The sequence below is a fragment of the Mirounga angustirostris genome, unplaced genomic scaffold (assembly GCF_029215605.1).
Source record: "Mirounga angustirostris isolate CCGP_5_RB_7025 unplaced genomic scaffold, mMirAng1.0.hap1 SCAF_4, whole genome shotgun sequence".
NCBI lineage: Eukaryota > Metazoa > Chordata > Mammalia > Carnivora > Phocidae > Mirounga > Mirounga angustirostris.
In genome coordinates this window covers 20,167,269-20,192,411 of record NW_026991712.1, presented here as the reverse complement: position 1 = coordinate 20,192,411, position 25,143 = coordinate 20,167,269, and the positions used below count along the sequence as shown (strand labels likewise).

The following is a 25,143-nucleotide window of genomic DNA, read 5'->3' as shown; positions in this document are numbered from 1 at the left end:
TACTTCCATATAAAAAAGGAAATATAAATAAAATTAAAATTTACAAATTAAATCAGGCACTAAGCGACAGCATCTATTGAAAGCAAAGCAGATATTTTTAGATGAGCTTACAATTTCTTATCAGAAGGGAAACAAAAGATAGTTCTGAGTTAGGTGATCTCTACTGCCAAGGCCTCGGATAGTCTCCACACTGTTTACTCAAGCCAACATCTCAAGCCCTGATATGTTTTTCTGGACAACCTGCTAGACACATCTATGTATTAAAAATTGAATGTGGGCCAAGCAAAACTTGCCTCCCTGGCTTCAAATTGCTCTCCATCCTCCCAATTACCCAGCTTAAACCACCAGCATTATCTTGATCAACCTACTCTTACTATGTCCCTAGAAAAGCATATTTCCAGAGGCAATGCAGAGCCCAGCAGTGAACAGGACTGCTATCGGGGCAGTGTGAGGGTCAAAGTTAATATAACTTTTATGTTAAAGTTTCTGGGTGATGCAGTGGGTCTAGAGTTCTTCCATAGTTTAAAAAAAAAAACAAAACAAAAACAAAAAACCTTATCCCCAACTTCACTTCCCCTACCTACAGCCTCCTGCCCGACCCATATATTTAGCAAGTTACTATTTGTCCCTTAAGATAAATTGGAAAGCGAATTTGATTTCTAGAGTTTAATCAAAGGATGTTATTAAGGACAGCTAACATTAATTGCCCACTTATTTGTGCTGAGCACATTACCTTCATTAGCAGCATTTAATTTGCCCAATGGCCCTGTGAAGTAAGCACTCCTCCCCATTTTACATATGAGGAAACTTAAAAAATTTTAAACAGTTAAAAGAAACTGATGGGGGGCGCCTGGGTGGCTCAGTTGGTTAAGCAACTGCCTTCGGCTCAGGTCATGATCCTGAAGTCCCAGGATCGAGTCCCGCATCGGGCTCCCTGCTCGGCGGGGAGTCTGCTTCTCCCTCTGACCCTCCTCCCTCTCATGCTCTCTGTCTCTCATTCTCTCTCTCTCAAATAAATAAATAAAACCTTTAGGAAAAAAAAAGAAACTGATGGATCTAGAACTCAAAGTCCTTTTGTTTCTAATTTAAGCTATCACATGAATCCATGCAAAGACAATCTCTCTTCAAGCCTGTTCAGTCCAATATTGTCCACAATGGCAAAATGGGAATATCCAAAGTTCCAACAATGTAGATTTGGCTAGATAATCCCAGTACAGCCATTATGATGAAAACAAAGCTATCTTTAAAATGAAAATGTAAGAAAATACTTACCTCCCACAAAAAGTATAGAACTGTGAAAAAAGTGATTTGTTTTTGTTCCAAAATTATCTGTGAATACAAATGTAAAGAGAACTAGGAGACAATATACAATAAAGTATTATAGTGTTATGCCAAGTTGGGCCTTTTTGTTGTTGCTTGTGATTTCTTTACCTTTTTCTTTTCTTTCTTTCTTTCTTTTTTTTTTAACTGAGAACATACTACCTTTTAAAGCAGGGGGGATAAAAGGGTAAGGCTAAATTAAGATATCCTTTCAAGCAAAGTTCCCCTCATACCTCTTCTCATTCATGTTGAGTGGGCTGCCCCTTCCAGCATCCAAAATACTTGCTAATTCATTCATTTTGTTCATTCAAAAAACACTTACTGACTGTTTCTGGGTGCCTAGCATTGTTTTAAGTTCTGGGAAAATAAAACAAACAATAAAATAAACAAGTTACCTCTCCTTCCTGGAATTTACATTCTCTCTGTTGGCAAAAGCAGGTGAAAAGCAAGTAAATGATCAATGAAGATGAATATCAAATAGTGATAAATAAACCCTATGAAGATCACCAAACAGGGCAATCTAATAGAGAATTTCTTGGTAGCCAGTTTAGCTGGAGGTGGTCAAGGAAACTCTTTCTGAAGAGGTCACTTTTCATCCTAGATCTGAATGACCAAGATTAGGAGAAAGAATCTTCTGGGCAGAAGTAAGAGCTAATGCAAAAAACCTAGTATCAGGAATAAGCTTGGAACTTCAGTAGAGAAGATCTGCATGGCTTGAGTGTGCAAGGGGAGGTGGGAATGATGGAGGGCTTGCCTCATAGTGTCACAGTATTTTACAACCCGTTCTTTAAATTCCATGACATTGAGCATCTCCAGGCCAGCATCTTAATCTTCTTTGTATCTGCCCCAGTATCTGGCACACAGTAAGACTTCACTATAAACCCGTTGAACAGATGGATAAATAAATGAGTGAATGGACAAAATGAATGGATGGACAACAGATAGAATGTTCTTTGAAATAAATGTTAGGCTTTTAAACTATCATTTTCATTATCACTGCCACTTGGAGAGCAATCCTCCACTCTGAGACCCACACAAACACACACATGCATGCATGCAGTCCTGAAATTATAACTAAATTTATAATTTAGTTTGAAACATTTGAAAAAATGTGACCTGATCTAAAAATATCCGTTAAGTCCAGAATGTTCTAGGAATATGGCAAGGAAAGCAACATTTACTGAGCAGGGTTGAGGGCTGCAGAATGAGTACAGGTTTTGGAGTTACTCAAGCCTGGGTTTGAATACCAGGCCTACTCTTTCCCAGCTGTGGGATATTGAACAATTTGCACATACTCTCTGAGTCTCAGTTTCCACACCTGTAAGAGGAGACCATAATATTGATAGAGTGACCAACCATCTTCATTTGTCCCAAACAGAGAGGATTTCTGGGACACAGGACTTTTATTTGTAAGATCGGACAGTCCCAGGAAAACTGGGCCAAATTGGTTACCCTAAGTATCAACCACACATTGTTGTTAAGATAATATGTGTTCATAAGCACTTGACTGTGCCAGACACATAGTAGGCCAGCAAATGACAGCTATTATAATAATAAGATCCAGTAGAGCCAAGCTCTGCCCCTTATTCTCTGCTTGTTCTATTCAGAGGTAGATATTACTGACCTCATTTTTACAGGGAAATATGGAGAGTATAAAGGAAGCTAATTGCCTATTAAGGACACAGTAAATGAAGGAGCTGGGGTTCAAACTCAGGGTCTGCCTGAGCTCAGAGCCAAAGCTCTTTCCTTTCTTCAGCACCACAGCCATGAGGCCAAGTGTATTTTCAGCAACCAAAACAATTCCAGCAGTTTTCATTTTTGTGCTATTTTCCCAAACTATAAATGTTCTCTTTTAGAAACAGCATTGCAAAGTAGTGAGATTGTTGAGATCATTCTGTGAATGTGAAATTTTGAAAGCATTTAATTGCCTTTTAGTGATAAGGCACACTTCATTGAAAATTATTTGGGAATTTTTCTTCCATCCCACAAGGATTCAGTTCAAGAATGTGGCAAGGACATCTTTACACAAGGAAATAATTTGTCATATACCTATCTGTGCTTGATGAGATTTTCAGTAGAACTTTCGACAGAGATTTCTAGGCAGTACTGGATTTTTTTTTTTTTCCAGGATCTTCCTATAGGTACACATTGTCATGCTTCTGCCCGGGTTTCAATCCAAAATGCTCAGTATCATAAATCACATTATCAAAACAGAATGTCCTTTTGGCTATGTGCTATCAAGCTTAGTTTGAAGATTCATTATTGTTGGAAATGTATTCATCGTAACCGCACTGCATGGTTCTCGCTGCAGTGCTATGCTGTCTGGACCACAGAGGGTTCACCAAATTCAATTACCACTTCAATAACACTACTGGCACTTGCTGAACTCTGAATAATGACAAATTCTCTGCAGCCATCCAGCTGAGGACTGTGAATTACTGTTACATTAAGCCAGCTGTTCTGGGGATAATCAGGAGGTGCAAAGGGTAAGGATGTCACTGTTGTACCATTCTTCCTAAAGGATGTGTATCTCTCCTTAGGACAAGAAATTGAAGGTCTGAATTTCAGCCCAGGGAGCTCTACAAAAGAAGATATAGTTGCATTCAAATGGCAGAATTTCACAGAATGAATTGACCACTGGTTCTACTGGAAGGAGCCTGAAAATAAATGTTTTATAATCCAAGAAGAGAATGTTGCTTGGACTTATATTTTATTAGCAAAATCTGAGAAGCAGGCTTCTGAACCTCTACTAGGTTACAAAGTTCTTGCCTTCATCCCAGTGGTTGGTGAAAAGGTTGGGGAAGAGGTTACAAAGTTCTTTGTGTGGGTTAAATAAGGATCAGTATGCCCCAAATGGACCCAGATTTGTCCTGCTGAAGCAAGGCCACCCACAGGATCCTCGGAGGACCTTGGCAGGGGAGATGCGAGTAAATGCATATTCTAGTTCCTCTAAAACTTCCTAAATCTCAGCAGGGAGAATCTTCCCTGATACTTTGCAGAGAATTTCAGCCCCCAGAAGAAAAGGACAAAGACTACAAGGATCCTATTGGGTGGGCCCTGTCATCTCCCCAAACTCTGTATCCTTGTTCAAGAATCTACTTTTAAGTTCATCTTTTCTGAGAAGACTTCTTGACTGGCGTTTTTTTCCCACCAACAGAACTGACCACTCCCTCCTTTGTGCTCAACTGCTTCTTGTAACAATTACTATCACAGCAGCTAAAACACCCCATCTCTGTTCTTAGTTTTCAAGTCCATCCCCCACAAGACGCTAAGCTCCATGAGGGCAGAGACCTTGTCTGATTTTCTCACCACTGCTTCTCATTGTGCTTCTCATACTTTTCTGTCACATTGCTTCAAGCAGATAAGTGTAATGAACACCTATAGCAGAAATCCAGCATTTCAGGTCAAAGTTTCTGTGGCACACCACATTTTTCAATTAAAAATCAGGTAAATCTTGACTTCTCTTTACTATATCCATGTTTGTTAAATATAAAAATATAGCATTTAAGATTTCTAATTGGTTAGCATATTCAACATTTCCCACCCAAATCTTCAAGTAAAATTGATGCCTCAGAATGATGTGCAATGTCTACACTGAAGTTTCATATCTCCTTGCATACTTCACGTAGTAGTCAGACTATCAGTAACAACAATAATTTCCAATTTTATCTCATTTTAGATGCCATCAATAATAAGATGTATTATTAATTTATGTAGCAAAAAGAAATAAAAATTATGCCAATTCACCTAGGACACACCGTCAGTTGTGTGATTTATCTTACTTTCATAAATATGAAATATTTTAAATGTTGCTTTTAGAATATATACAATTTAGTATATGTGCTGCCGAAGCGAGCACTAGAATATATACAATTTAGGCGCCTGGGTGGCTCAGTTGGTTAAGAGACTGCCTTCGGCTCAGGTCATGATCCTGGAGTCCCGGGATCGAGTCCCGCATCGGGCTCCCTGCTCAGCAGGGAGTCTGCTTCTCCCTCTGACCTTCCTCCTTCTCATGCTCTCTGTCTCTCATTCTCTCTCTCTCAAATAAATAAATAAAATCTTAAAAAAAAAAGAATATATACAATTTAAAAAGATTTTTTAAAAAGGGACAAAGTAGAGGAGAAAGAGAAATAATATTTACAAGATTATTAAGTACCAGGCAATAAGCAAAGTGCTTTACATAGATTAGCACATTTACTTTAGTCCTCATAAAAATCCTATGAGTTGGGTACTGTTACATCTCAAAATTACAGATGAGGAAAATAAAGTTTTGGGGGGATAAGTACCTTACACAGGATCATAAATCTATTATGTAGCAAAGCCCAGATCTGAACCCTCACATTCAGAATCCAGAATTTATGCATTTAATCCCTCTGTGTTATTGTCTATGTTCTGGGGATTACATATAGTCCAGTTGAGGAAGTAGGTAGTCCATGTTCAAAAGAGTCAAATGGATGAAGAGCTAGTACTAAGCTCTGAGAATTTGTGCTCTGGATACTGGTCACCACCTAAGGAACTTCCGTGACAGGAGGCATGGGGGACATAAGCAGTTCTTAGCCAAAAAACCCCATTGAATTTGGGTACAAATTCTGAGACCAAGAACTGTCAGGAATGTGGTCCTGAGCTTTTCACCAACCACTGGGATGAAGGCAAGGGTTATTTCTTTTATGTGTTAATAAATTGAGTAATTAATCAATTCAACAATATGGATTGATCATCTACCTCCTTCTAAGTAATATGTTGGAACTGAAGCAGAGAACAAGGCAAATACAGTGCTTGCCCTCAGGAACCTTATAGTCTGGGGGGGTTGTGTTAGTTTTTCCTCAGACCCCAGTTTTTCATATTAAATTATCAAATCTTTCTAGCCTTTCCTCTTCTGCTTGCCATTTTGACTATTTTCATGACAATGGGCTCCCTAGAGCTCAGTCCCATATTGGGTGCCCCCCAAAGTCCAGAAAGGATCCAGAGAAAGTAATGTCCCAAAACTGAGTCTGGGGCAGTTCAGACCCCTGTTCTTATATTAGCCAGTTCCTCATCTGAAGCCTCTTTAGAAACCAGTTTCTCATCTGAAGGTCAGCTACTAACAAAGGTCTTTCTGCAGCAACCATGGGAAAAGGGAGTCTCGCATGCCTACTAAGCACATACCTGGAAGATTTCATGACACAGAGAGGCAAGAGTTTCAGAGGTTTCTCTATAAGCCCTCATTAAGAGAACTATCTATCCTCCAAGCCTATGTCCAATGGTTTGTTCAGAGGGATCATGTGATCTTTTTTCCCTTTGGCAGAAGGGCTCAAGTTTTACTGTGTCCAGACTCTTCCTGTTGCTATATCATCTAACTGGATGTCCTTCTTCCATTAGCTTCACCTTTTGAAGTCTAATCTATCATTCAAGGCCCATCACAAAATGCTATCCACTAAATTTTTCCCAATTTCTCTTCAGTCCTCCCTTACCACGTTCCTCTTCAGCCAAGGCAAAAACATAGTAGCAGAACATATTGGAAAACACTGAACTTGGAAAAAAACATGTTCTACTTGCATAGCTTCTGGACTTCTATGTCCACAAAACAAGGATATTGAATTCACCAACTTCTGTGGTCCCATCCATACTGACTTATAGAGTACCTACTATGTGCCATGCACTTATAAACATCATCTTTACAACCTAATATTTCTGTGTTACAAGATGAGTACTATTGCCCTATTTTATAGATGAGACAGATAAGGACTCAAACCCAGGGGCACCCAGCTGTGGAGGCCAGACTGCCTGCAGCATGACTTGCCACCAGCCCCCAAGAGCTTGAAATGCCCTTCCTCCTTCTTTTCTCTTTTATTATAATGAGCATTCTGAAGGCTGAACTCTTTACAATAAAAGCACTCTGGTTTCTGGATTAGAAAATAACAACCATAGCCTTCAGATTTATTCTGGTCTCTTTAGGCACTGGTAATGAAATGAACAATGCAAATATTAATTAAAACTATATCTATACAACATCCCTCAAAGTGGTAGAGATATGAAAAAGCCAACCAAGAAACCAGCTATAAAACTACATCCTACCAACCTTATAGCCAAAGTAATCTTGAGCAAGAAGAACAAAGCTGGAGGTATCACAACCCCAGATTTCAACAGAAAATGCAAAGTTTATAATCAAAAGAGTATGGTACTGGCACAAAAATAGACACAGAGATCAATGGAACAGAATAGAAAGCCCAGAAATAGAGCAACACTTATATGGACAATTAATCTACAACAGAGAAGGCAAGAATATACAATGGGGAAAAGACAATCTTTTTAATAAACAATGTTGGAAAAACTGGACAACTACATGCAAAAGAATGAAAATGAACCACTTTCTTACACTATACACAAAAATAAATTCAAAATGAATTAAAAACTTAAATGGGAGACCTGAAAACCCCTAGAAGAAAACAGAAGCAGTAAGCTCTTTGGTATTGGTTTTAGCAACATTTTTCTAGATATGTCTCCTCAGGCAAAGGAAACAAAAGCAAAAATATAAACTATTGGGACTCCACGAAAATGAAAATCTTCTGCATAGCAAAGGAAACCATCAACAAAATGAAAAGGCAACCTACTGAATGGGAAAAGATACTTACAAATGACGTATCTGATAAAGGGTCAATATCCAAAATACACAAAGAACTTAACACCAAAAAACCACAAATTATCCAATTAAAAAAAATGGGTAGAAGACCTGAATAACATTTTTCCAAGAAAGACAAAGATGGCCAACAGACACATGAAAAGATGCTCAACATCACTAGTCATCAGAGAAAAGCAAATCAAAACCAAAATAAGCTATCACTTTACATCTGTCAGAATGACTAGACTCAAAAAGACAAGAGATAACAAATGTTGGCCAGGATGCAGAGAAAAAAGAAACCGTGTGTACTGTTGGTGATACACACTGATGCAACCACTGTGGAAAATAGTATGGAGGTTCCTCAAAAAAATTAAAAAATAGAATTACCATATAATCCAGTAATTCCACTACTGGGTATTTATCCAAAGAAAACAACAACACTAATTTGAAAAGATATATGCACCCCTATGTTTATTGCAGCATTATTTATAATAGCCAAGATACAGAAGCGACCCAAGTGTCCACTGACGGATGGGTAAAGAAGATGTGATATACATATATATATACAATGGAGTATTACTCAGCCATAAAAAAAAATAATGAGGTCTTGCCATTTGCAACAACATGGATGGACCTAGAGGGTATTATGCTAAGTGAAAAAAGTCAGACAGAGAAAGACAAATACCATATGATTTCCCTTATATGTGGAATCTAAAAAATACAACAAATAAACAGAGAACAAACAGTTCTCTCTGTTAAATGCAGAGAAAAAACTGGTGGTTTCCAGAGGGGACGTGGGTGGGGGGATGAGTGAAATAGATTAAAGGGATTAAGAAGTACAAACTACCAGTAATAAAATAAATGTCATGGAAATGTAAAGTGTGACATACGGAATACAGTCAGTAATATTGTAATAATGTTGTATGGTGACAGATGGTGACTATACTTATGACAATGAGCACTGAGTAATGTAAGAATTGTTGAATCAATACAGGTACACCTGAAACTAATATAACATTGTACTTTAATTATACTTCAATTAGAAAACAGTTTTATTTCATAAATAGCTATAAAAAGAAACTATACCAACCAATCAATGAATTTGACTTTTTTTTTTTTATGGGACCACTTGCTTTGTTAGGCTGCTCAAATAAAATATCAAGGTGCATCTATAAAAACAAAGCTTTGTAGACAGAATCATTGAATCAGATCATTTTTTGAAATGGATGATTTCATTCAAACAATTTGTTTATAACCCAAGTTACTCACTCGTTACCACTCCTTCAATATATTGAAAACAATTCATCCATTTGGTAGGTCTTCACTGACATTTTTAAATCAATCTATACTATATATCCAAGAGAAATGCATTAATTAGCTAATACTTTTACTTAACTGAAGCTTGGGATTGTCTAAGGTCTGACCACATACCTCTTGTCATATTAGATTGGCCACCACAGATACATTCTTACAATGTTGGACACAGAGTCTTTAAAAAAAGAGCTGAACTTCATACCACACCAGGAGGTTTAATGCAATACAGATCTCTCAAACTTGGAACAAAAGTAAAGTACAAGTACTGTTTTCTAAAAGCCCTGCTGTTTAGTGGGCATGTTTTTCTCCCAAGACTTTGTATCGATTTATACATTTCTTCAATCCTATATAAGTCAACTGTGGATTTATAAGGGCCTCAAATTTCATAAGCTGCACAACATTAATTTCCACTACTCTTTTAGTTTTGTGCCCTTCTCTTCTTTGATGAGGGAATAGCTTTAAAATGTCCAGAGAAGATATTTTATTGTATTCTTTTTTTTTTTTTTAAGATTTTATTTATTTATTTGACAGAGAGAGGCACAGCGAGAGAGGGAACACACGCAGGGGGAGTGGGAGAGGGAGAAGCAGGCTTCCCGCGGAGCAGGGAGCCCGATGCGGGGCTCGATCCCAGGACCCTGGGATCGTGACCTGAGCCAAAGGCAGATGCTCAACGGCTGAGCCACCCAGGCGCCCCTATTTTATTGTATTCTGATGGGGGGAGTGCTATTATTTGACTTGGGTATCCCCTGAACTCTGCAGTCTCACTCTGAAATACATAGTAATAGCCAAGACCCCCTGAATTTTTCTACAAGCCATCGCTCCCACCCTGGCTAGCTAAGTGTATGTACAGGGGCAACATGTTGTACAGGGGCAGTAAACACAGAGGCAAATGTGATTTGACTGGTTATATAGAGCTCTTGCAGGCACTTGGCCAAATTTTAAACTACTCATGATTTGTGACTTCTATAGGATAAAAGCCTATTTAGGTGTTCTTTGCTATTTCAGATTCCCCTGCTAGTTACATGATTTGATTTTAAGGGAGAGTTGATACATCACAACTCATGAGGAACCACCTAGAGGAATAGTAAAAGGGTGTTGCTTTGTTTCCAAGCTTTTATGTTTGCCTCCCTCTCTTCTCTCTCTCCAACTTAACTAGTTTCTTGCTTTCTTTTCTTCAAAAGATTTTTAGAATGTGCAAGCACTCCCTAGTCCATTGGTCCACTGGGATGACAGTGAGTTGTAACATTTGCTGTGTGCCCACTGATGACCTCTTTTCTAGGCTAAACTATCAGATTGCCTTTATTGAGCCATCTTGGCATCATCCCTAAACTTAAGAGGTGGAAAACAAACACAGGATAAATTTCTACATAAGCACAACTAAGAAAAAGCCTTTATCCATCCATAATAGAGTCCACTGAGCAGCCTCATGCTCAATCTGAAATTATTATAGCCATTATTATGGGTCATAGATAACACTTCATGGGCTGTATTTAACTCTCTTCACTCCTCTATGAAATATCAAGCAATAATTCTATACAAGATGGGTACTCAATAAATGTTGGATACATTATTAAAATTTTATTTTTATTAAAAAATAAAAGAATAAATTGATGAGAGGATGGAAGGATCATTAGATAGAGAGATTAGATGAGTGAATAAAGGTATTAATTGATAAGCAAACAAAACAGTTTAAATAAAACAGTTTACCTTTGTAAAATTGATGCTAAAATTCTGGAAAGTTCCATCAGTGATGATCTCAGGAATCCGTCCAAGGTTCACACCTGCCCACACCTACTGCTCCATGCTCCCCTTCTTGATTAACAGCAAACCTCCTTTTAGTTATATGCCTTAGTTTGGACTGTTCCTGTTGAGTCTTATCCTTAGCCTTAACCTGGCCCAATTTCTGATGTATGTCCTCCAAACATGCTCTCCCTAAATTTGCCCTTTCTGTCTCTTTGAGTCTGGACAGCAACGTTGGCCCTCTATCCCCCAACCTACCCATCAAGGCAAGAATTGGAATTGGATAGTTTACTTGAACTGTTAGACTTAACACCAGCACAGTCTTAAATGATATTGTTGATTCTCTTTGTCCATGCCTGGATAACAAAAGGCTCTAACACCATTGTGTTTTAAAGGTCCTTCTTCACCACGAGACACCCAATTTTTATCAGGATTAAGGCCATAGTGGCTTAAAGAAGGTACTACTCTCTTAGCTCTAGGGGGGAAATGTCTATAAAAGTAATCTGTAAATTCTAAACTCCCATTTGGTGTAAGTTTTTATTAGGGGTCATTAACTGTCTATACAACTCCAAGACATGTGAATATAAATTCAAATTTTTCATCATCCAGATGCTTGATATTTGAAAAAGCCTATTTGGCATTCTACTCCCAACCCCCTGGATGATTAGTGGAGCAATAAGGAGGAAAAGTCAATGTTTGTCATCTTGTGGACATTTTCCTTACGAAGTTTAAGTACCTTAACTGTGCTGCAAACAGAAAAGGAAACATTATAGCTAGGCTTTAAAATTTTTGACCATATGGGATCGAGTCCCGCATCGGGCTCCCTGCTCGGCGGGGAGTCTGCTTCTCCCTCTGACCCTCCCCCCTCTCATGTGCTCTCTCTCTCTCAAATAAATAAAATCTTTAAAAAAAGAAAAAAAAAATTTTTTGACCATATGCAAAAATGGTCAATATATGTGAGTCATTTAGCTAAAAGAATCAATGACCCCTACCAGACAAGACAACTATCTTGGTTTTGTATATGTTTCTGTGCTTTGCAGAAGATCATATCAAATGTTTTAGAGTGTAACTCCTGTTACAAGTATTCTTTATGTGACACAAGATGATGTGTCACAAATAATACCTCTCTATCTTGATTCAGTTTAACAAGACAATATTTACTAAGCAATCAGTGTAGGTAAGGTCATTCTCAAGAAGGTGATATACAAAATGCCCTATGATTTTGATGTTTGGAATCCCCAAACTTAATTCCATGAAGACATGTTATATCATTATGTGAGAATTAATTAACGTAACATTTACTGAGCACATATGAAACTCAAATATAGCAAGATCCTCCTTTTCTATTGTAGAAGATACTCATTGCTAACCTATGTAGGGTACTCAAAGAATTCAGTTCTATTTTCTCTCCAGCCTGGAAGGAACTTTCCTGCTGCTATTACCCGATTCTGGGCCTCTGACCTGCTTCCATAATGCCAATACTTATAACAGCTTCGTTTGGTAATCTATGGTAAGGTGAGGGATAAGATAGGGGAAATGCGTTCTCCCAGTTATATTATCACAAGTGTCCACAAGATGACTGGGAAACTAATACCTGCTCTTCCCTGAAAGCCACTTTACCTTTCTTCCTTATACCAAATATTTACTAGACTATGATGGAAACATATAAAGGGAGAGGTAGAGTAGATCTCAAAAGAAGAGTGGTAATAAAGGAGAGGTTAACTTTGTCCAACTTAGGCATTCCTTTGTGCCTCACTAGCAAAGGAAATCTTTGAAAGATAGCTCCAAATGAATTCTTTATATTTCCTTAATATTCCTTATTTTTTTCACATTAACATTCTCTCAAGCCCTCCACTCCAAAGTCCAATATGATTTCTCAGATAACTCCACCTCTCCCCAATAAAGTCCCTTTAGGGCTACTTAACTTTTACAAACTCAAGTGCCTGAGGAATTGGCCTGAGGCTGAAGGAAGTTCTACTCAATAACCTGTTTGACTTATGAGGGTAGAGCTGGATCAGAGTTCTGTGAATGAGGCAAAAAATGAATGTTCTGAGTTTCACCTTTTGTCCTCAAGAGATTCAACTGATATCCTCAGGAGTTAACCTAAGAAGGTACAGTATCTCAGGGCAAGGATTGATTTTTCCTCAAAAACAAAACAAGCTCAAACCAAAAAAAAAAAGTCTATTGTGATACATGAAAACTGATATACTTCCTTTCAGCATGACTTTGACCTCACCCTTTGTGGAAACAATGACCATAGAATTCTTGAGGAAGGAGCCTTGGATTCTTAGGTCTGATATATGCTCTTCCACCCTAATGAGATAGCTTCAACTTTCATTAGATTGGTTCTCAATCCAAATTATCCTTACACACATTATCTCATTCAATTCTCATAACTACTCACTGAGGTACTGATTTTTCTGCCCATTTTACTTGTTAAGATCCCTTAGAGTTCCAGTGCTCTCACATTTTAGTTAATGATGCTGGCATTTGAGAGAAAAATATGCAGTCTGTAAGCTCAAAAGAAATAACTTATAATAAGTTCACTTGAACCATCAGTCATGTTTCCCACAAATGATGTAAGATTTAATTGCCTAACTTTTCCAAAGGAATAGTAAAGAATCCTGCTGGTTTTGTGGCTTATGGCTTTTTCTAGAAAGCTCTTAAACAGTATCCATTAGAGAACTTGGAAAAGACAATCTTCATTAAATGGATGTCACCCCATGGTCATACATAGGCATACTGGGAATATGCCAATTTCTCTGTATTGTAAGGCATAGCAAAATATGTTCTACAACACTACTCTTATAGACTGTATAAATCATAACCCATTTTGCAGATGACAAATCTAGCCAAGAAAAAGCAAGAAAGAAGGGTGAGATTTCTATTCTTCCCAAATCATGCTTCGTTCCAACATATCCTCAGTATCAGAGAAGGATAACTGATGCTATTTGGATGAGCTCATTTAAACATGTCAAACTCTTTCCACAAAGATTAATTAGAGCATGTCAGCTACCCTGGTGGCAAAGCCATCTTGTTTTAAATCTGCAAGAAGTAATATATAAAGTAGGATTACAACTGCTCAATCTTTAGCATGACATGCATAAAATCAATATTTCAAGCTCCTTTGGGAGTTACAGCCCAACATGCTGCTAATGAATCGTCATAATGACCTCAGCCAGCCCCTCCTGTCCAGTGGGGAAATGGGATTACTCAGCCTTCAAGGACAGACTCAAAGACCGGGCAGTTCACAGGGGCTGTGGACAGGCAGATGGTTTTCCAGAAGACAAATATCAGATGTACAACTTTCCTAGATGCCATGCCATTATCAGTCCCAGCTGCTCCAAACTCAGCCAGTCAAACTCTAGTCATTTGAAAGGCTTTGGGGAGAGCAAAGCAGGGGCATGTTCTGAGACCATCCCAAACGACTTCTCACTAAGCAAGAGATCTCAATAGCATGACTTCTAAATATTCCATACAGAAAGAGACCTCAAAATTTCCTATGGGAGATCTTATTTTGTTTCTCACTGAATGAAAGCAGTTCCTGTTTAGTGACCTCTCTGGGCTTATCATCAATGTTTTTAATTTCTGAATTTCCTAACTTTGTGAAAAACTGAAGTTCTCTTTTACAATTTGAACAATCTAGAATCTCCAAAATCTCTCCCATTCATGTTTTGAAACTCAAGCTCTACTTGAGAAGGCTTTAAGAATAACTGGAAAAAAAAATATTTATATATGGTTAAGCATTGATTAGCACAACGTTTTCAACTGAGGATAATTTTGCTCCCCAGGGGATGTTTGGTAATATCCGAAGACATTTTTGATCCTAATAACTGGGGGGCTGCTACTGGCATCTAGTGGATAGAGGCCAAAGATTCTTCTCAACACCCTGCAACACACAAGACAGCCCACACCAAGGAATTATTCATCCAAAAATGTCAATAATGCCACTGTTAGGAAGCCTTGCACTAGCATAATGACAAAAGCTTAAGATTAATCAATGACAAAAGCTCAAATTCAACCACAGGTTAAAAACTCCCTCAGACCATGGTGCAGGAGGCAAAGAAAAAGGCAGGCTAATTATTCCAATGTTGACTAACAAGAAATCTTTGAAAGGAGGTGTTGCAGAAACCACTTCTGTGAAATGAGCAAACAAGCCAAAAAATATATGTGGCCTTATAGTTGGCCATGAGAACACAGTGTAAAACAGTAAATTCCAGGGATAACTGGAAAAGAGAATTGATACCCGAACGGATTTCCCTCTTGTGACATATGCTAGCTGACTTAAGGACCCCCAAGTCCCCAAAGTGTTAATTTCCAGAAAAAACAAAAAAGGAGTTCAGATAAACATCAGCTGTGAGTTGTTCTTAAGCCACAGTCAAAGAGGGATCTTGAAATATATTTTTCATTCATTTTCTCTCCGTCTCTCCCCTATGTGAGAAACATGGCACGCACAATTGGCGCCTATATTATCCTTTGGCCAATACTTTATCCCAGTTGCCTTAGCAACTGTCAATATTTGTCTGGTATGTCACGGTCCCAGTTGGCTGATGTCTGGCTCCACATTTACTAGTAAAGTTTAGGGAAGAGAGACACCCAGTGGTCTAAATTAACTGAGCTGCTGAAAACCATCTCCCGCTTCCTTTTATTTTCACTTGAGGAATGTTTATTAATTCTTAAATCTGATCCCCTTTTAATGATCACCAATCCCCATGGTTAAACTTATGGGAACAGTAGAAGAACAGAGGTTGGAACACTTGTTTTTTCTATAAAGGACGAAACAGTAAATATTGTAGGCTTTGTGGGGGATGTGATCTCTGTTGTAATTACTCAACTTTGCCATTGTAGCACAAAAGCAGCCTTAGACAATATATAAACAAATAAGCTTATCTGCATTACACTATAATTTTATTTACAAAGGCAGGCAGCAGACCAGATTTGGCCTGAAGACAATAGCTTACCAACCCCTGCAAAGGAAGATAGTATTTCTACCCTCTCTCAATCTGCACAAGCAACTCTCCCCTCCACCCCCCTAAATTTCAAGACACTTGAAAGAATCACTGCAAAAAGAAACAACACCAACATTTTTTTTTTAAGATTTTATTTATTTATTTGACAGAGAGAGACACAGCGAGAGAGGGAATACAAGCAGGGGGAATAGGAGAGGGAGAAGCAGGCTTCCCGCGGAGCAGGGAGCCCGATGCGGGGCTCGATCCCAGGACCCTGGGATCATGACCTGAGCTGAAGGCAGACGCTTAACGACTGAGCCACCCAGGCGCCCCAACAACATCAACATTTAATCAGTAACATTAGTACAACTATTTATTGTATGTGTACTATGTTCTGGTCACTATTCTAAATACCAGGGTAACAGCAAAATACAAGAGAGTCAAAAATCCCTGTCATTGTAGAGCTTATATTTACAGTCAGTAATATAATCTGTAAAATAAAATGTCTTGTATGGGAAATGATAGTAAGTGCTACACAGAAAATTTCAAAGGAGAATCAGGTAAGAAATATTGTGTGAAGGAAGTGTTATAGGATGAATCGTGTCCCCAGAAACATAGACTGAAGTCTTAACCCCCGGTACCTGTGAATGTGATCTTATTTGGAAATAGGTTCATGGCAAATGTAAGCAAGTTAAGATGAGGTCATTAGGGTGAGCCCCAATCCAATACGACAGGAGTCCTTATAAGGAAAGAAAATGCCATGTGAAGACAGAGACGCACTGGAAGGACCCTCAGTGATGACAGAGGCAGATACTGGAGTGATGCTGCCACCAGCCAAGGAATGCCACAGATTGCCTGCCACAACCAGAGTGAGGAAGAGGCAGGAAAGGATTCTACCCAGAGTCTCCAGGTGGAGCAAGGCCCTCCTGACAACTGCATTTCAGACACCTAGACTCCAGAACTGTGAAAGAACACATTTCTGTTGTTTTAAGCTACACACTTTGTGGTACTTTGGTACAGTAGCTCTAAGAAACTCATATAGGAAGGAAAGGAATTGCCAAGGAAAAGCTTCAGTGAGAAGACGAAGGAGTGACTCACAAGGATAACTGTGTGATGGGAATCCAAGCTGAGGAAACAGCATTGTGGAGGCCCTGAGGTGGAGAGAACACTAGGATGCCCTTGTGCCCTTGTGGGCAGAGTGAGCAATGAGGAAAAAAGGAGCCAGTCACATCAGAGGGGTAAAGAAGAAAGATAATAGCAGGTCTGTAGGTCACTGTGTGGAGTTTGGGTTTTATGAGATATGATATTAAAGAATTTTGAACAGAAGAGTGACGTATGATATGTCGCATTTGTGTAAACGATTGCTCTGGCTGTTCTGTTGAGAGTATATCTTACGGAAGCAAAGGCCTATTATGAGGATGCCGCAGTAATTCAGGTGAGAGATACATGCAGAAGTAGTGGAGGAGGAGAGGAGTGTAGGGTTTGCTGTTAGAACAGGATCTGATGACATAGTGAATGCGAGATATGAGAGAAAATGAGGCTCAAGGATTAGATCAAAGTGTTCAGTTCCTGCAAACTGTAGTTGGTACTTATGATGGGGAAGATTGGGGTAAGAGCAATTTTTTTGTGTGGGAATATGTCAAAAGTTCACTTCTGGATATGTTATGATTGGGATGCTATCAGTTAAATAGATAGTATATGAGTCTGAAGCTCAGGGGAAAAATCTAGGATAAAGATTTAAAGGTAGGTATAGTTAATACATAAATGGTGTTTAAAGCCAAGATTAACAAGAGAATAAGTATAGATGGGTAGAGAAGAAGAAGGTTCAAAGGATTGCTCCCTAGGGCACTGCAACCCTCACTAACTGGGGCGATGAGGAGGAACCAGTTAAGGACACTAAGAAGAAGCTACTAGAAATATAAGAAGAGAACCACGTGAGATCTTGGAAGACAAGTGAAGAAAGAAAGATGTGATAAGATGTGTGACATGTTATTAGTTTAAGTATAATGAGCATTGAGAAGTGCTGTGTTTAGCTGGATTTATCAGTGTGGAGGTCACAAATAGTGAACATATAATTTATCATCCAAATCAAGGCACTTTGAGAGTGAAAAATTATTCCTGGAGAACAGGCAGAGGCCAGGACTGTCTGTACAAACTGAGACGTGAGTCACCCTAGTCATGGAAATATTGACAAGGGCAGTTGCATGGGTGTGATGGGGTGATTGCCTGAATGGATTGGGTTCAATAGAGAATAGGTGGAGATAAATCAGAGATATTGATTCCAGATAACATTTCAGGGAATTTGCAATAAAATGAAATAAAGAGAATGATATTGGGTAAAAAGGTTGTTTTGTTTTGTTTTGAATATGGAAGGCATTATAGAATTTTTGTGTGCTGATGGGAATGAACTAGAGAAAGAGAGAAAAAATTCCCTGAATCAGGGGTTGGAAAGAAGAGAATTGCTAGGGCTATGGCATCTAAGACCCAAGCAAAAGAACTGGCCTTAGATATGTATATAGACATTTTATCCATAATAACGAGAGGCAAGGCAGAGAAAGTAAGCATCGATTAAGGCAGATGGATAGATAGTGTGGTGAGAATTAGTTGAACTTCTCTCATTGCCTAAAATTTCCCACCCTGGTGAGAGGGGGCAATAAGAAGAAGGAGGTGGACTAGGGTGGAGGACCATGGTAATACAATAGGAAGTGTGGTTGCTATCCAACTAAGACTGGTTGGATTCAGTAAGGCATCATCCATTGCATTGTGGGTATGGTCAACCCAATTCAAGGCAATCCATGAAATACATGTGGGAAAGCACTGTTTCCCAAGAACAACGGACTGAAGTAATACTCTGATAAAGGTAAATGAATGTTAGCAAGACAAGATTAATAGGCCATATGTCCAGGTCCTACCTCTTCCATTTATTATCTATGTTAAGTTTGAACAAGTGCCTTAAACTCTTTGGGCCTCTGTATACACAAAATGCAGATCATCATACCTACTTCACCAATGAATGAGATAGTTGTATGTACAAACATCAAATACCATTCTTTTCATAAGGTATTTCAAATTTGAAGGACTGCCTAATTCTATTGCTTTATAATGACAATAACAATTACTATCATCATCGTTATTATTATAAAGCAACAGAATAGATGATGTTTCAAATTCAGAAGATATGGAAAACAGTATTATGATTAATTCATAATCAAATTATGAAATTATGCTATGATAATAGTTATGATACATTATTATCGTTATTATTATACCTCCAAAATATTAGGCCATGGTCTATAACCCGAGTTTTTTATCTCAAATTCCAGTTAATGTCAGAGAAATGTGGGAGAAATGTTCATAAAATATTTGCATTCTGTAAGAAGGCTACATTTTTAAGAAAACATAGAATATAATTTTTTTTATCATTCTGAGGCCAGGATGAGGGAGATGATTGTCTTTCCTACGAAGAAAAGTGTTCTCATTTAAGCCAGAGAGCTAAAGTATATGACCTCTAAGAGTCCTTCTAACTCTAAGCTTCTATATTCAAGTCTACTCAGGTTTATTCAAATCGATGGCTTATCAGTTCTGCACAAATTACTCCCTGGATCAAGCACTGCTGTAACTCAAAGTCACCGGATCCTTCTTGTCTGCAGATACAAATGAAGTGACCTTTACATCCATAATCAAAGTTTCTGTTCTTGACCTTGAACTACATCTGCAGAATCCTTTACACACACATACACACACACACACCCCCCAGATTTTTCCATCAAGCATTTTGAGAATCCTCCAAAATAAATGTTTGTGTATCCCCACGTTCAATCTGTTAGCTACTGACACCATTTGAAAATCCTCAATATTCTTTCTACCTGGCTCTGATTTCCTTGAGTCAATACTTGTCCATGAAATTGCTTGAAATAGGTTTTCCATTGCCATTGTCAACAACCATCCTGAGAATATGAATATAATAGCCAAGGGAGCTGTCTCTGGAAGCTCCCAAACTGGTCAGGTTGGAAGTGTTAAAGAGGTGCTGGGTTCTGAGCAGGGCTGGGAAGTGGACTTAGTGGTTAAAAGGAAGGACTTTGGTGTCAAACATACCTGTGTTCAAATCCTACTCTGGCTTTGTGAACTTGGTCAAGTCCCTTAATCTCTCTGATTCTCAGTTTATTTTTCTGCAAAATGAAAATCTAATAGACCTCTCTCACAGGTTTGTCATGAGAATTTTTATATGTGATAACATATGTAATGTTGGAACCATAATCAAAATATAGCAGCTTTCACCCTCACATATGTTCCTGACGTTAGATAGTTCTGGGGATGCAATCTACATTTCATCTGCTACATTGGGTTGTCTTAAACACACCCAACAGGCACACTCATGAACCAGACCAAAGTCAATCACAGGGCTCTGTAGGTAGATCTGAGAGTTACTCTGGCCCAGTGTCCTTTCCACTCATTTCACACACTGGCTTCAGAAGGTCTTCATCTTGTTTGGTTTCATCCTTTGGCCTCTTCCCTTTGCCTGGACACTTTTGGGGAATGGTGAAAAACTTTAATCCTTTCCATAGCCCTCTCATATTTACTATTTTCAAAATACAGTTTGAGTTGTCACCTATCTGTCTCCCCATTGCCTCCACTCTGGCTCACAGCAGAAGCAACTCTTGCCTAAACTACTTCAAAAGGTTTCTGACCCATCTTCCCATTTCTTCTCTAACCCTGCTTTGTTGTTTTCATAACAAAGCATGTGAATAGTCCACTCCTCTGTCCATTTAACAGTTTACCATTGTATTTTAAATATAATCCAAATTAATTACCATAGGGTGGAGAAGACAATTCAACTTGCTATCTACTGAAATCTATTCCCTCTTCTATAATAATAGAACTGTAGCAGAGATGCAGCTACCTAGCCAGGGATGCTGACCCCTGTACCTGCACATGGCCTCATGTGTTAGTCATCTAATGAGGCATAACTAATTATCCCCAAACCTTGTGGCTTAAAATCATGCCTATTTTTTTATTATTGCAGAGTTTCTGTGGATCAGGAATTCAGGAATAGCTTAGCTGCAGGCTATTTTATGAGTCTGCAGTCCAAATTTTGGACAGGGCTGCAGCCATCTGAAGGTTTGATTGGGACTGAAAGATCCTCTTCCAATCTCACTAATGGCTGTTGGCAGAAAGGCCCAGTTCCTTGCTATCTGATAGCCAGAGAATTTACTTCTTTGCCATGTGGATTTCTTTATAAGTGAGTGTCCTCATAACATGGCAACTGGCTTCCCCCAGAACAAGTGATCCAAGGAAGAAAGCAAGCAGGAATCCACAGTGCCTTTTATAACCTAGTCTACGAAGACACAAGCTATCAATTCCATTCTTTCCCACTCATTAGATGTGATCCCTAAATCAACCACATTCAAAGTGTGGGGAATTCCTTCACAGATATAACACCACTCTAGATCTCTCTCTCTTGAGCTCCAGACTCATATTTCCAAATGCCTAGTAAAAGCTCTCTACCATATGTTGTAGATGTCTCATACTGAACCTACTCCCAAATAAATTCACTGTCCTTATTATCATTGACCTCTGCCCAAGTCTGCTTCTCTCTTTATATTTTTTATCTGGGTTAGTAGTATTTTATCCGTGCAGACAGTTAACATCTTTCACCATTTCCACCTCCTCCATCCAGTTGGTCACCAAGTCTGTCCAAGTGTATAACAAAATCTCTCTAGAATTATTCTCCTGCTCTCCTTCACTACTGCAACATTCTGAATAGGCACCTTATAACTTCTTTACTGGATTGTTACAACAGATTTGTACTCCTAATGCCCCTCTAACCCCTCCTCCATACCAGTACCAGAGATCTTTCACGAAACCAAAATCTAATCATTGTCCAGATTAAAAATCTATCTGTGATCTTCCATTTCTAACACATAAACTCAAATTCCTTCATACACTATGACTGTTTTTACATTATTTGACTCCTGTACTCATCTCCTTCCAATATTTTCTGCCAGAACCCGACATATAGCCCATGTGCAAGCCACTACCAGAAAGTGCCTGAGAAGGTGGTATTTTTTGCCTGTCCAAGCTTTTGTACCATGCCTGGAATGCCCTTCTCCTACTGCTCTATTTAATAGAGGCATACCTACCCTTCAAAGCATAAATCAAAGATCAATTCCTCTTTAGACCATCCTCAATCTACTCTCTTTCTTCTCTTTGGGTTTTGTGCAAACCCATATTATTGAATTTGTCTCAGTAAGAGTTTTTATTTATATATCTATATCCCCACAACATTCTGATCTTTTTGGCAGCAGGGGTCATGAGTAATTCAACTTGCTAACTGTCAAAGAGCAAAAGTCCAAATTTTGGTGGGGAAAGAAAGATTTTAGTATGTAAAGTTGTTTTTTAAAAGGGGATAGTTTTGTTTTGTTTTGTTTTGTTTTGTTTACAAGGAATACATCTGTTTATTTAATACAGAAACCATGAGAAAAGTGGGTTGGGATGGGCATAGACTTATTCACAACTCATGACTGGGAGTCTTGGTATCTGTGCCAACAGTTCAGGAATTAGCAGGCTACTTTGAGATGGGTTATAACGACAAGCACAAAACCCAAGGCTCTTCTCCAACACCGCTAGCCAGCGGGGAAGGCCTGCAGAGAGCCTAGAGGGGAAGTCACGCCATTCTCTTCACCTCGCCATCACCATTTCATCTTCTGCTTGCTGGGCTCGATGTAAATTGAGAGCTTTCCCTGCTTCGGCTGTGCAGTCCAGAAGTCAGAACTTCCTCTAGGAAGCTTTTCGTGTTATGCACTGTGGTTCCTCCAAGGACAAACCTCACTCCAGGAGTGGTATGGTTCAGGTTATAAACTGTTAGAGCCTCTTCATAGGTGGCTCCTCCAATTACAAACACAATGATATCCTGAGGTCTATCTCTGAGTGTGCTGGGGCCTAGATAAGGGTACATGTTTTCCTTAAGCTTTCCTTTGATGAGATGGTCCAGGGTCTCATGTAGGAAAGGTTGATGTTGAGTATACACATTTTCTACTCCCTTCGATCCTTTGAGGAACTGTTTGGTAATAGCCACAGAATCTTTGGGGCTGAAAAGGTCACTTCCTCTGACCCGTTTACCACCATATTCAACTATTGCAGACATGAGCTTTCGATACTTCTCAGAAACACCTTTATTCCTGAGGTCCATCATTAGTCCTGGTAGGCTATTGCTGCTGTGTTGCTCATGATGTAGAGCATAAAGCATCACCAGGCAGGCAGCATCAAACTCTGTCACTTTGGGGTTCTGCAGGAGCCTCTTTACATTCCAGAGAGCACTAGAATGGTCATTTTGACAGGCCAGTTCTTGCTCAACTCCTGAAACCTCCAGCAGATTCTGCTCACTGACCAACGGAGACAGCTCTCCAACCACTGTCACATGCTTTGATACAGTCCCAAACATCTTCTTAAACTGTGGGTCATTCTCAACAAAAACCTTCATGTCTGCTATTGATTCTAGTTTTTGCTGTTCTTTTGGTTTCTTCTTCTGAAAGTCTTCCATGAGATTCTTTATATTGCTACCAATCTCAGCAAAGTTCAGGTACATATTGTTAGCATAGAATTCATCATTTTCAGCAGATAGGACCACCTCTCTTAAGTCTTTACTGATCCCCGGCACTCTGGAAAGATCAATCCGATTGTTGTTTATGCCCAGTAGTTCATGGACCATGGCCTGATATATCCACTGGTTTAGCAACGGGGTGATGGCATCATCGCAACAATCTAAAATAAGCAGCAATGGAGGCACCTCAGTGCCATTCAAACAGCTCATATTCTTTAGTTATTACCTGCTTAACACATTCTGCAAGTCTTTTTGCTGCTTCTGATGAAACCTGGTAGCGAATCATGGGACATTTCTTCAGAGATAAAAGGAGAGCTCTCAGTCCTTGAGTTGTTCTGGATAGCTGGGCTGGATCCCAATTTTGACCCTGGCAGCAACCCAAAATATTGAGGGAAAACAAATGTGGATTCACAGCAATATAATCACCATAAAATTCCTGAACCTCAGCCACAACCTCCTGTTCATCAGCTTCAGCTAATGACCTCACATCACTCTTGCTGATCACATTACTGAAATAAATAAAATATATACTGTATTTTGGTCTCTGGAGCTCTTGAGTCAGATAATCCACATTCTCCTTCATAGGACGAAGACAACAAATTGCTTTCGGGTGTTTCATGATCTCTCGATTTTGATAATCAATGCATTCAAAAAGGTACACTTCCTTCTGAAGAATCTCTGATTGTGTGTATACCATACTCACTATGCCAGTCGTCTCTTTATCCGTGAGGAATACTTTCCTACCCGGTCCACTGTCCTCTATCATTTTGGAAACGTACTGTTTCACAGCAAATACCACGTTCATGGTGGTGAATTGACAGGTTAACCCTACAGCCCTTCCCGCCCCCTTTTGTCTTGCTAAATTAACCCCCGGCCTTTTTTCAATAGGGGATAGTTTTTATTTCTGCAGCAATTGGAATGTTTTATAGAGAAAGGAAAACTTTTTTAGATTTCTGCATAAACAGTTTTGACTTAAAAACATTATAACTATCTGTTAACTAACTAGAATTTAACTAAAAACTTAAAACATTAAAGAAAATATTATAGTCTTTGCATTTCAGAATACCCAGCACATCTATTTGTTGAACACTACAATTCTTTTCTTTGCTCTGGCTGAAAATGGCCACCAGGGAGCATTATAGTTACATATACTTTGTACAATTTCAAGTGATTTACTTTAGGGCAAAAATCAGTTTTGATAATGAAAAGTTCCTTTAGGTCCCAATTTGTTTAGCTGTTTGTGATTTTTCAAAGAAAATCAGCATGTAAATTTCCTAGCCCTTACCTCCATTCTTCATGCCACTCAGAAATCTTTCCACAGTCATATCTGGAATATTTCCAAAGAAGAAAATTCAACTCCCATTTTTCTCTAACTCTAGCAAACTCTTCATTAAATAAACATCTCCAAATCTCCAACTACGTGCAGGCTACTTCAATAGAAAATATGGAAGGTAGAAAAATTTCAACCAACATTTATTAGGGGCAAGGCACTGTAGTGGAGGGTAAAGGTACAAAAAAAGTAAGAGGTGGTAAGTATTTACCTTTAGTAAAAAAGGTACATTTTAAAGAGGTGAGTAATATAATAGAAGAATATATATGCAAAGAAGGCAGAAAAGAACTGT

General features: G+C 38.8%; 1 protein-coding gene across 1 annotated transcript; it reads right to left on the bottom strand.

Moving 5' to 3' along the window:
- Positions 1–22,370: 22,370 nt before the first annotated feature.
- On the bottom strand, positions 22,371–24,451 carry LOC123860486 (vacuolar protein sorting-associated protein 45-like). Its single transcript, XM_045899189.2, is given in 3 exon segments — positions 22,371–22,708; positions 22,711–23,714; positions 23,716–24,451. Coding segments are annotated over 3 exon segments (1,713 nt in total). The 5' UTR covers positions 24,327–24,451; the 3' UTR covers positions 22,371–22,610.
- Positions 24,452–25,143: the final 692 nt, after the last annotated feature.